The 13,971-nt window shown below is 40.0% G+C and overlaps 1 protein-coding gene across 1 annotated transcript in view; it reads right to left on the bottom strand.

Annotated features, from left to right (window-relative positions):
• The window catches only part of LOC139478564 (dynein axonemal intermediate chain 4-like), a 33,376-nt gene extending 19,636 nt beyond the window's left edge, over positions 1–13,740 (bottom strand). The window contains exons 1-7 of the mRNA XM_071261097.1: positions 13,642–13,740; positions 8,059–8,257; positions 7,313–7,423; positions 2,812–2,900; positions 1,892–1,974; positions 1,501–1,682; positions 1,206–1,313 (exon numbers count right to left, since the gene is read on the bottom strand). Of these exons, the coding sequence (XP_071117198.1) occupies positions 1,206–1,313; positions 1,501–1,682; positions 1,892–1,974; positions 2,812–2,900; positions 7,313–7,423; positions 8,059–8,257; positions 13,642–13,679 (810 nt within the window). The 5' untranslated portion in view covers positions 13,680–13,740. The remainder of the gene's footprint in view (positions 1–1,205; positions 1,314–1,500; positions 1,683–1,891; positions 1,975–2,811; positions 2,901–7,312; positions 7,424–8,058; positions 8,258–13,641) is intronic.
• Between the last annotated feature and the right edge of the window lie 231 nt (positions 13,741–13,971).

Raw genomic sequence — 13,971 nt, 5'->3', positions numbered from 1 at the left:
TGTATGTATTTTGATATTGCCAAAAAACCCAAAACATTATTGTTTGCAGTTGATATAAATGAATCCTGTCTATGACCTGGAGTGAGTGAGTGAGTGTATGAGTGAGTGTATGAGTGAGTGTATGAGTGAGTGAGTGAGTGAGTTGGGTTTAACGCCGCTTTTAACAATATTCCAGCTATATCGCGGTGTGTCAGCTTAACGTAGGAGGAAAGCCCGAAGTGATCTAGGTCTCAGACGTTTACCCCTTCGGTGAAACCCACGAGCACGGGTATGGTGCTGACAAACCTAGCAACACAATTGGGGCAAACCTAGATTCGCACCTATAATCATAGGTTTCTGGTGTGCCCAAGGGTCACAACTCTGCACAGCGAATTGCGGCACCTTAGACAAATGGGCCACTCGTGCCCCTGATGATTGTGGAGATGATGAGGAGTGATGATGATGTACATTTATAACCCTGATCCTGACAATACTGACAATGTTCCTCCATCACCCGTGAACACATACAGTGCAGTGGTGTAGTCATGCATGTGTAAGGTCAGTTAACCTATGAAATGCAGCCTTTTGGAACCCATGTACATCAAATGAGCCCTCTCAGTGCAAACTCTACCATTGCCTGACTTTGAGTAGAGCAGATGGTCGCAGGACCATGGAACATGCTGTTTTCAAGGAAGAAACATTGGTGGCTGGGTAATGTTTGTTTGTTGTTTAATGACTCACTAAACAATATTCCAGCCATATGACGGCGATCTGTAAATAATTGAGTCTGGAACAGACAATCCAGTGATTGACATCATGGGCATCGATCCGTGCAATTAGGATACAATGACATGCATCAACCAAGTCAGCGAGCCTGACCACTCAATCCCATTTGTCGCCTCTTACAACAATCATGGTCGCCTTTTACCTAAAGCATTGGTTGTTGGAAAACCTATTCTACCCCAGATCTTCAAGGGTCTGCTGGGTGATGTAATCTGAGCACTGATTGGTCTGAATATTGGCTGCCTTCCCTCTCACAGGAACCAGACCTCTGCTCATTGGTTAATTAATAATAGTGACATACATGAAAAAGAGGCTGCACAGATTCTTGGGTAATGGAGCTACAGGACATAGGACTGTGCCAATGAACCTGTCATCTTCATCATTCATTACAGACCCAACTTTATGAAATTTTGTTTCAGTCATGTATTGAAGTGATTTCTTACATTGTATAAAATCTTTGTTGTCTGAATATTCTTGGACTTTGGCGGCTCGTTGAAAGTGTTCATGCCTCTCTCTGCATATCTGTCATTGCCAACACGACTCTTCACCAGCTGCAACACAGAGTTTGATAGACATCACAAAATATATCAATGTGCATTTAGGAAATAGTCCACTGAATCTCTGAGACAGGATCAAATCAGGAATGGGTAAGAACGTGTTTTACAAATTGTACCCATGTGGGAACAAAACACAGGTCTTCAATGTGATGAGTGAACACTTTAACCATCTGGCTATCACCTCCTGGTACTTCTCATTCCTCATCTTGACCTGATCGGCCTCATCTGACTCCAGTGAGATGCACACAGCTGGCATGTCTAGCAGCCATATTGTCTCGGTCTCCGTCAGTGTCAGGTCCACCATCTTCTCCAGGTCCATTTCTGTTAGTATTTCTTTCACCTCCTCTCGACGATGACGGATATCTGTCAGTAAATCAAAACTTTTTATTGAGACCATCTTTGCATTATTCTAACTATATCAACGTGATCAATATGATCGGTCATTGATGTCTTGCCATCAGAGCACGGTCAATTACAATGCATTTAGAGTTCAATCAATTGTTGCAGTAATCAATCAAACTACTATTTCTTAATTTTACTTTCAGCTATCTGTAGTGAGGAGCAAGACTCACCTGCCCATGGTGCTGACAGATCAGCGTGTTCGTCATCAGCTCCCGACTCTGTCCCTGTGTCATAGGACTGGCTGAATACAGACCTGCAAAACAAGTATATATAAGTTTCTGTTTACAGATCTGTTAACACAGAGCTCCAGATAAGATTTTGGTGTTGTGGGTTTTTTACCCATGCATTTTAAAATCATTGGGTATCAGTAATTCTACCTGCGTATTCAAATTTCTGTTACCCACTAGTTTTTACACATGTGGGTATTTAAGTTAAATATTTAAAAACACTATTCATCTAGTTCCTGCAAACTGGTGTCGTGTGGGTTCGAGAGCTTTATAGGACTCAAAAATACCACGATACTTCCACAAGAGTGATGGCAAATGATCATGATGTAACTGTCATCGTGGAGTTTGGCAAGGTTGACGGAATGCCCCTTTATAATTTCAAAATAAGTTGCTGATTTGCTAATCGAATACGCAGGGTTACTTCACAATATTTTGATGATGTTTTATTTTTGTAGCGTATCTGTAATGTTCGTTGCGTATTTGATACGCTTGGATTATATTTTACTGTGTATTTCTGCATTTCTGATGCGTATTTCACGCAGATACGCAGCTTATCTGGAGCTCTGTAACATGTGAAAAGAAAAAAGGTACAATAAACATTATACATTTTTGACTATTTATAACAATCAAAATGTTTAAATTGTGAAAAATCATTTCGTAATCCCAGACATTTTTCAAAAACTAAATTTGCTATTACTTCACAAATGTGGTATACAATTAGAAATTTTGAGGACAGTTTGTTCAGCTTCCCTCAGAATCTTGTTACAATTTTAGTAATGAAAAAATCTTCATACTAGGCAAATAAAGGGGAACTAATCCAGGTTTATGTTCCTAGATTAGTTCCCCTTTGACCCTGGACATACCTTGTGAAGGGGCCTCCACCATAGGCACTTTGGTTTACCGTACCACCAAAGCCATAGATTGACTGTGATGCCTGGGATAGGTCGGTGGGCTGAAATGTCAGAAAACATTTCATTTGGTCTAGTGTACTTAGCTGATAATATACTACAGATTTTCACTAAATTTTACTGTAAATAGTGTCTGTCTGTGAGTGAGTGTGAGTGTGTGAGGCAGGGTAGCAACACGTACCATCTTTTAATGTTTTTTGCTATGGTGAGGCCAGATATAGAACCACCGACTGACGCCCACGGTAATAGACTTTGCACAATAATCTTGACACGATGTTAAACCCCATTTCACCTCACCCCACAACAAGGTCACTCTTCTAAATACTGACCTCTCCACGCCAATGTGGTCAATTGAGCCCCAACGTATTTACCTCATACAAGAAACAGACACTGGAGATTGGAGTCCTTGCTACAGAACTTATCACAGGAGTGAAATGGCAACTGAAGACATAATATAGGGAATAAGAGCACTCCCCTTTTTTATATACTTATCCCTCTCGACAGTAAGCAATATTCCTTCTTGCTTCGATTATATAACGGTGTAGAACATTGTGAAAACAATAATAAACTAAACACACCCTCCGACCACCTCGCTCCTGTACTACTCATTAACGCCCGTAGACAAGTGACAAGAGGTTCCAAACGTTGAGGGGATGGAAGGGTGGTCAGTCATTCCGATATTTTTTAACTTATCCCTCCACTCCAGTATGCAATTATCCCACAGTAGGATGGCGGGTTGGATCAACTGCACATCCGTATTTCCAATTGAGTGGGAGGGCTAGAGCACAGACTAGACTAGACTGAAAAAAAAAAGCCAGGGGTCATTAAACGAGCTGTAAGTAATTCACTTCAGCAAGTGTATCGTCCTGTATCAATACAGAAAAAATGTATCATGAATCTTATCATCAGATGGTGTGCCGATATATCGTTTCACCCCTACGGTACCGCCTGTCAAATGTTTTCAGAAAGAAATCAGCCATGAACAGGGTAGCATCCACAGTAGTATCCATATCATGTTGGCGACAATAAGCCTTGAAAGATAACCTTTTCTGGTCATATACGGAGGCTGTAGAAGGGCAGTGTGTATGGCGAATAGCAAGAGCCACTGCTGTAGAGAAAACCCTAGCTGTTAATGCGTTCTGCAAATGGACCAAACTCGTAGATACCACGACTTCAGGCACGGGTGTGGTTGATGTGTATATGTGCAAGCAGACCGAGAAAGATAGGGAGTTTTAAGTCCCATTTCCGACTGGGCCAATATAAAAGCGCGACCAAAAGAATCTAGTTGTTTACTGTAGATGCCAGTTTTTTTAGAACATTGGGAAGCAGCGCCAGAAGTGGAAACACTGTTCCACTCGATGTTGAGTGCGTCGTGATCCCAAGCAAAAGCGGTCATGATGATACAAATGTCTGAAGCTGGTGGTTGTAACGTGTGGGGAACAAGTCAACTTTTGGGTTGCAGAAGGTCAGGCAAATCATCTGGAAAACATTCGGGTATAACTGCTGCTCCATGGGAGCTGACTGACTGGGGCGAGAAAAGCCCAGAATGTGAGGAGCTCTCACCTCCAACAGGATTTCAACTATGAGATGATAGAACGCAAACATGAGGTCCAGGAGAGTCTGTGCGTGAGTGGATCCCTGTCGGTTGATGTAATAAGCGGCCGAGACGTTGTCCATCGTTGGTCTGAATGGCCAATATGGCTGCTTGGAACGCCAGACATTTGATGCGCCTGTGGAAAAACAGGGCAGTCACAAATCCTGAGGCACAGAGGCCTCAGAGATGGGCCCCATCCCTTCATTTGATGCATCCAGAAACAGGTGGTACGTAGGAATGAAGACAGAGAATTTCGACACAAGTGTCCATCAATGGAGTAAGATCTGTTGGAGATAGGAGCTCTAAAGCCCCCTTGTCCTTAAAGGATCCGAATGTTGTCCTGTAAAGGCTCCATGTGCCCATCCGGGTATGGTAGTTGTAGGGGGAACAGAGGTGGTTGTGCAATTAAGGGTATTATTTTTCCAGAACAACTGGAGGCGACCGCTGACAGGAGTCATGAGGAGGGGCAACTAGTAAAGAGTGTCACTGCAGATAGCGCCGGGTGCCGGAGAGTCGTCCAACGCCCCTGTACCCAGCACCCGAGGAGGGCTGAGTGCGACCCCTTGACAACAGGGAAGACCCGGCCTGTGATGAAGGTTAGAGTAAAGTTGAGCGAGACGGAGGTGTTTAGCCTTAAGTTGATATGACATCCTCCGCATGTACTGGGTATCCGGGTGGGTAATACAGATCTGCAATGCCTGAACAATGGCTTCGGCCTGAGCAGTGGAGAGAGAATTCCTGAACCTTGTTATTGAAAAGCTTCTCGGATGACCAGGGTTGACTTCATAACGCAAACAAGAGAGACGGGCGCCAACCAACCTCCTCAATATAGGCCTGGCGACACATAAGGCGGGGGGAGCCTGTGGCCTGCATAAGGAGCTGAACTAAGTCCTCCAAGAGCAAATGATTTCACCCAAAAGTGAGAGCAGTTTTAGCATTGTCTGCATCAAAGGGAGGTGCGGAAGTTGGAAATATAAAATCCCATGTAATTTAAAGCGGGGATACATGATGGCAGGTTTGGGAAGCGAACCCTTAAAGGCTACCTTATCCAAAGCCTGCTGCGCTGGAATACCGTCGACCAAATGATGAACATTGACCATGTAAGATGGCGTAGTACCCTGGGATCGAAAGAGCATTTTGCACAAGTCAGTGAGACAGGCTCCTCAAGTTCAAGAACATCCATGATCCAGAGGATCTGATCCTTAGAGGTGTAGAGTGGATGCTCCTCAGCTTTAGAGGCAGCCACGCTAGGCGCCGAAAAATAAGAAGATGCCCTCAGCAAAGAACACACATGCTTGGAAACCCTGTCAGGAGATGGCGAAAGGGATCGGGAATGACGAGCAGGAGAGCCAGAGGCACAAGCATCCCAAGATGCCTGATCAGGCGTGACAGGTGACGACTGAAGTAGTGGGGTAGCCCAAGCAGACAGCAATGTGGCAGAAGAGCTTGATGTGAATAAAACAGGGTAGGCCAGGTGGGGGCACCTGGAATGGCTGTGGACAAGCAGGGTGATAACAAAACATCTAAGGCTGATAATCCTGTAGCCGCACCTGTAAACGATGTCTAATGAGGCAAGTGGAGAAACGCTTGAGGAGGCACCTGCACCAAGTGAGGATGGGCTAGGAGAGGAGCCGGGAAGGTAGGTGGCACCTGGCTAGGTGCATGCGCCTGATGGCTCCAGATTGACTGACACGATGGGATGCTAGGTGGGACTTGCCAAGAGACATCAGTGGCAGACGACAGAAGGCAAGGTGACATCGCACTAGAAGTAGTTATGACAGGTGCCATCGTAGTACCCGTGGGACAAGTTCTGGAGCAAACAGATATGAGGGGTTCAAAGTCTGGCGCTGTAGATGTTGGTTAGCCCTTTTCCGAAGTTTAGCTAGGTAAATGTTGTAAAGGTCGGAGAATAAGTAGGCCCACTCAGAGCACCGCTAGTCCAAGGAGCAGGGGACCCTGCAGTCAGGGCAAAGGCTGTGGGGATCATGAGCCGATTTCTTCCCTTGCCTCTCCACAAACACTTTCCAAGATGGCCAGGGTTTTCGTCATCCCCCGACACCATCTCCTAAATGATCACATCATCCATAATATCTCATAATCTACAACAGAAAGAGAATAAAATGGAATATATCCTGAACATTAACCGAAAGGCAGCTTTCGCGTTTATACTAGGGAGGTATAAAAACACAAGAAACGGACACCAAAATGGAGCATGCACGTCCCGAAAATTATGTGAACAATGGCAGGGAAAGAAATGGTTGGTAGGTTGGTTTGTTATTTTACGCCGCACTCAGCAATATTCCAGCTATATGATCCAGCTATTATGGTCTGTAAATAATTGAGTCTGGACCAGCCAATCCAGTGATTGACATCATGAGCATCAATCCACACAATTGGGATCGATGACATGCATCAACCAAGTCAGCGCATGTGTAAGGTAAGTAGCCGTTATTTCATATATCTATTGATAAGGAACGGTTAGGGACCTGTAGCTAAATGTAAATAGGAACATATTCAATTCAAACCGAAATGACAAACAAATCCAATCATAAAGCGAAGTGGAAGCAAACACGTCCATTCACTACAGGCGATCGTGGGAAAACATGATGAGTAGTACAGGAGCTATTGGAAGTGAGGTGGTCGGAGGGTGTGTTCCTGTGATTGATGTTTTCCCAATGTTCTACACTGTTATATAATCGAAGCAAGAAGCAATATTGCATACTGTTGTGGAGGGATAAGGAAAAAATAATTGTTTAGGAGCGCAGACTGATGCTTCCTTTGCAAGACATGTAAAACAAGTTAATAACAGGAAAATCACAGATTTATAGAAAATTCAGACAAAAATGTCAGTTGTTAACTCACTGTTCCGCCTGAGCTGTCACCAAGAAGGTTACTCTGATTTTTCTTGACCACACTAGGGTCGAGGTGCAGAAGCGAGATAGGTGTTACATCATTCCCAGACTCATCAAACACCTGAAATTATAAAAACACGCCATCTACAGTACTTCTTCATCTTGCCAGGGGATACCGATAATAACTCCTGACAAAACACAACTCTATAAAATAAAGCAGGTCCAAGACGCATACCACTTTAATGAAGCCAACGAGCATGGGTATGGTGCTGACAAACCTTGAAAAAAAATGAGGGTGAATCATGGATTTGAACTCCTTATTCTGGCATAAGTAAGGGACATAACTCTGCACAGCAAGTTGTGGTGCCTTAGACTGGGCAACCCATGCCCCTGACGAACAAATATGTGAAGCTCATTGAAATACATGACTAAAGTTGCACTGAAGGAGAGAATGCATGTCTTTTTATCTCTCAGATCATGATTCAGCTAAGTAATCTAGTATGTAGTCTATAGGATGAGGAAACCTATCATGCCATTTTTTTCAGACTTGTCAGATTCAATTTGTGCTGATAAGGCAATTTTCATCAAATTCTGAAAACATTCCATACTTTTCGAAAAAAGAAACAGGATAATAATCTACTAAATAATGAAATTATAAGTGCATTATTCATATCTCATTGAATGGAAAACAATAACATACTACAAAGAACTGATTATTTGGCATGAAGGTAAAAAGATATGCCATTAAAATCTCACCTGAACAGGTATCTTGACATTGACTGACTTCTCGCTGGCTGCCACTCCGACACTCTTTCGACTGGCGGAAGACACCAGGTTGCTTCTGGAGCTCCCGAAGACTGTGTTCCGCGTTCCACCCCCATACTTGCTTCTGGACATGGAATGAGTGGCAATGCTCTTCTTAGATGTTGTGCTCTGCCCTGGGTTTTGCTGCATGCTAAAACATTGAATAATGGGAGTGTAACAATATACCAAACTGTCAATGTATTGCAATAGTTGGTCCTATGATTGTACTATACAGATAGGAATTTTAAAATATTGTCTATAGTATGCATGACAATCTATAGTTTCAATAGTCACTATTAGTTATAAGTATATTAAATTATGCATCAGTAAACTAAGTCTTTACGGTTTAATTTCAAACCTGCCATGCTGATTAGCAAGGACTACAACTTCAGATTAGAGTTACTTCCCTTTAGTTTGGGTAGCAATAGGGAGGAAAATGGCTAACTTTGACACTGTCAGCAATACTTGAAGTCTTCATATTCATTATTTTCACATTGATTTTTATAATTATCAAGCCTTAAAGTTGGTTTAATACTATCGTAAAACTATTACAATAGTGTGGGGTATTTATGCAATACAATTGCAATAGTGAACATTGCCCCAATCATATAGTGACTGCTCTTGCATAATGATAAAGACTACAAGATCAACTTCATATTTTTTCTTAAAACATATTAATAAACAACTTTATTCAAGTCTATAAAGACAAAACAACAAAGAACCGAAATCTACCACTCATAGAAATGTTTAGGAGTGGCTTCTGGAATATGAGTGTGCCAGTAACAGTTGAACAGGAAGATCCATCTTGACCTCAGTGACGTTGAGTGTACATCATTTTACAATGAGCCAGATAACAAGCAGTTGTTATTCAGAATGTTTCACACTTCCTTTGCACTGAGATAGATAGACAGACCTCTTTCCATTTCTGAATCTTCAAATTTTATTTTGTTAATCTTACTGTTCATTCAGTCATCATTTGTTGTGTTTAGTTGTTCAAAATTTCAGTTACCTCAGGCTACATGCAACGAATAATGTCACAATAAAAATATGATTCTAAATGCAGTCTGGGTGAGTCTATTAGCCCGAACTTGTCTCTTGGCACTAGTCTGAGTAGATATGGACTAGTATCTTTTCATATATTACTAGACCAGAATTTTTTTTACTGGTCTCAGTCTTCAGACTAGACTGTCCCTACATTCTTCAGGCACCTGGAGCTTAATTTAACTACACCATAATGATTTAAACAGTGTCATCGGCACTCAAATGCAATAAATTGTAAACACTTAAAACATATTTAATTTGATCAACTGACAGTTCCTATTTTTAACCTCTGGCCCTCACAAAGTCACATTCTTACTGTTCTCATCATAGCAGCCATTTTGAAATCCTATCAGAATTTGGAGAAGATATTAGTGAAACTAAAGGAATCAGCTTCCGTTTACTCGCAACTTTACAGGTCATTTCCTATGATCAAATCTAGGTTAGAATTTGAAACACATGCATGTTCTCATCTTCCCAAGTCAAGAGAGTTAACTGACTATTAAAGTCCAGTTTCCACCCTTGCGCGAACTAGGCTGGAATTCCTGGGCTCGATCGTAGCGCCACCAGTGGCTATTACGAGTCATGTCATTTCTATGCCTCTCCTATTGACCAATCAGATTCAACCTCTCGTATCACATGCATTTGCTTCAAACAAAACGGTGACGCCCAGTCAAGACAATCTGATCGATAATCAAGATCTATATTGTGATAAAACGAGTGTTACATCGCGAGGTGCATCAAATCACGTGAGCACCTTGATTAAAAGCATGAAAATATCTGTTGACAACAAGTTAGCGGTGCACATGCTTTGCAAATCCTGCAGTCGACCGAAATCTGCATGACACTTTACGAACCGGACTTTTATAGTCAGTTTACTCACTTGCCTTGGGAAGATGGTATGTTCTAATATCATTATCAGAGGCTGATATTTAGGTCTACAACAGATGTCAACATAAGTTCCCAAATATGAATTACAAATTCTCTCTCTCTATCAGGCTGTGATATTTATATGTTAATATTGTTACCAGTGATGGGTAGTGGCCTGACCTTCATATTCTAATTTATTGTAATAAGGATTCATAATTGTATTGCGATATGAACCACAATATATTGCATGTGTTCTTTCATCTGTTGCATAAGAAACCTGAATGAAAGATAACCTTCCATCTCACATTTTTGACAACTTTGTAATTGTTCACTATTTTGTTGGATGTTGCTATGGTCACAAAGCATGTGGTATAGACCCATTATATTTAGGAAGTTGGTCACGAATAGTTTCGCTTCTTCAATCAATGAAAACAGTTGCTAATTTCTGAATATCAAAATTTCAAATCGATTGGTCTCTTATGTAAACTTTTCCAACAAGACAAAAATATGCATGATTTTGAAAATTGCAATATGCAAGTATTTTCCAAACGCACTGTGACACATATTAAAAAAATCACCTTAGTTAAAACTAATGTTATGGCTTTGTAGAGATGGCCCATATATCACTGATAACATGAGTGAGTGAGTGAGTGAGTGAGTGAGTGAGTGAGAGTATGGTTTAGCGCCGCTTTTAGCAATATTCCAGCAATATCACGGCAGGGGACACCAGAAATGGGCTTCACATATTGTACCCATGTCGGGAATCGAACCCGTCTCTTCGGCATGATGAGCGAACACTTTAACCACTAGGCTACCTGACCGCCCCTAAGACTGATAAAGAACAAGAGAGTTTTAATGTTCAGTTTTGCATTATGGCATTGAATTCAATGTTACAATACCTTTAAATTTAAGACAAAGAAGGTAAAACACATTTTTCCCAATTTGACTTCCAAGGGCACTTAGTTTGGAAGCCTTGATACATCCCTGCTGATGAATGCAACTGCATATGACGTTTAGGCTCCCACACTGAACGTTTACAAATTAAAAGCCTGCATAAATTGCCTCTGCTAAGGTGTTGAGAAGGAGACTGATAATCTGATTTGAAAAAGAAATCCAAATTCAATTCCTGATCAATCATAAACGAGAATAGAAAAATAATAATATCTGTTTTTGTCATGTAAATATCAATAAAATAGCAAATGTCTTGACTCTTACTAAACTCTGCAACATAATCACATCTAGGCAACATTGCAACAGTACTTATATATTTCACTCACAAATTCATCAAAATTAACTTGTATAATTGGAAGGAAATGGATTGCAAATATCATGATTAATTCCTTGGTTGAAAGCTAAAATCAATCAATCAATAATTGATGAAATTGATTAACTAGAACCATGCTACACATGCTCTTGTCTTGTAACACTGCCCATCATCTATGCCATGACACAAAAACAATTATTTTCACATTTTACTTTAGATTGAAAATGAATAATTAAAAGCCACAACTAGTGTTGTTAAGCTACAAACCTTTTATGGTGCAGTCTACTATTTATTGACTCTACGCTTAGTGTATTTCCTTCTTGATATTATGTCGTGAGTGAGTGAGTGAGTTTTGGTTTTACCTCACTTTTAGCAATATTCCAGCAATATCATGGCAGGGGACACCAGAAATGGGCTTCACACATTGTACCCATGTCGGGAATTGAACTCGGGTCTTCTGTGTGACGAGCAGCGCGTTAACAACCCAGCTACCCGACCGCCCCTGATATCATGTCTATAGTTTCATGTTTCATACAGTCTTACAGGCTGTGCCATAAACAATTTTGAGTCAAATAGCCCAAACATGGCTCTTACAATCATTTCTTTGTTCACTTTAGTGTTATCATATGGATACATAAATAAACAGAGCTTACAAGGCAGAACAGAACTAGTGGTTAAAGTCGCAAACTGGTTTTATCTTGCACAAGGATATTCATGTATGCGTTCTCACCCATTATGCATTTGTTGTCAACCAAATCTCGACTTTGACACTGATGATTTACAGTTGGCAGTGTCAAGTTAGAATCAGTTTCACAGCTAATTTTCACAATTAATTAGTGTTTAATGTAACAGTTATTAAAGCAAACGTTTAAGGTTAGAATCAATATTTTTTACTTAGTGTGCGACTGTGAATGATACTTGTATCGAGAAGTAAAAAAGTCATGATCCACCGATGCATCAGTGTATGGTCAAACTACCAATAAATTGTATTACAACTTATCTGTAACTTAGCAATATACCTATGTATTACACGTTATCAATTTATCAGGCAAACTTTTCAATATATTCATACCTATTATTTTATCACATAAAACTTTAACTTGATACATTTTTACATGATTAAATAATTTATCATTACTGGTATTTCTTATATTGCATATAACTAATTATCATTTTACTTTGCAAGTACTTACATATATTATTTGTGCTCTTATTTATTATTATAATAATATTATTATTTATTAATGTAGCATTTGTGCCATACTATTTATCTATTATCTATAAGTATGACTCTATATTATCGCGGGCTATCTATCTATCTTTAGAATGACTCTATACTATCGCAGGCTCTATATTATAGCAGTATCGGTAAATCTTGTAATCACAGCCCCTGTCGACTGTTTACTTATGCAAATTTAAGCATGATATTTCATCTGTTGATTGAATACAGGACTTGTTGCTGTATGTCACAGCTACTTGTAAGCATACACGTTAATTTTTCTATGATAGTTTCTGAAATGTTTTTGAAGTGGAATTACCCCTACCTCCATTTGAAATTGATTTGAAAAGAGTAAATTTGTTTGTACGAAGTCCCATGACCAAACCTAGGTTGTATGCATACCGATTATGCATAATCCAAAACAGGAAGTGATGTAAAGTGCATATTTTACACGCATCATACCACAAAATAGCCATATCGCGATAATATACAGTTGCCTGCCTTTGAGTTAATAATGGCAGTCACTTTGTTTACCAAACTTGGTAAAGAAAATCAGCATCGATCAATCCTAATTGTTGTGTCATAAAAGTTGAACATAGAACAAGAAACATTTTGGGTATGACATAGTTAATAGGGTCGTAAGCATGCACCTCTACGATACATCTTAAATTAACTACAGTGATAATATAGCATATTATGCTACATCAGCCAAATAAATCTAGTCATTTCAGTACTGTTGTGGTATTTAATTCTATTTCATTTCAAGTTACTTTTCATTTTGTTCGTGTAACTGACCGTTAAACAAAACATTTCCACTGTTTGGAAATCAACAGCAAAATCACAAATATTATTCCTGTATCGATACTGCTAAACATATTTCAAGATTTGTTCATTTTACACAGTTCACGGAGAATACTTCGTTCATATTTAACCATAAAGAAAACACTTTCGAAGTTAACCAAAATTTTGAACGTCATTTGATGTTTATACCCCCAGTACCCCCTAACATTCGTTACCATCGCCTTCAAAGGTGAACAAAAAATACAAAATATTGTCAGAACTCTACAGTCATAAGTTTACATAGAAGAAATAACACCTTCAAATGGAAAATGTTAACCGGGGAGAATGACATAATCAGAATTACCCAGGTGCGAGATGTTTTTTGGGCTTCCCGGTAGACATCTTCGCAAAACTACGAGCTCTCTTTTAGAATTCTACGTTCAAACTATGCATCACAGGCAAGATACGCCATTGTGGATATGTTGCTATGAGAAACGGGCGGTCAAACGCTACGACGATTTTCATTGGCCAGAAAGAAAATGAGTTCGCTTCATTAAACAACGCAAAATATTAAACTATTCATTGATAACACAAATGTGCCTCATAACATTGTGTAAACTAGGAAACAAACTAAATTATAGCATAAGTATGTCCAAAATAAAGTAGTATTTGAAAGTATTTTGCGATTTTATAA

Source organism: Haliotis cracherodii, unplaced genomic scaffold, assembly GCF_022045235.1.
Source record: "Haliotis cracherodii isolate W230 unplaced genomic scaffold, xgHalCrac1.p SCAF_4, whole genome shotgun sequence".
Classification (NCBI taxonomy): Eukaryota; Metazoa; Mollusca; class Gastropoda; order Lepetellida; family Haliotidae; genus Haliotis; species Haliotis cracherodii.
Note: the sequence above shows the minus strand (reverse complement) of the source record. Positions and strands in the feature narration are given on the sequence as shown.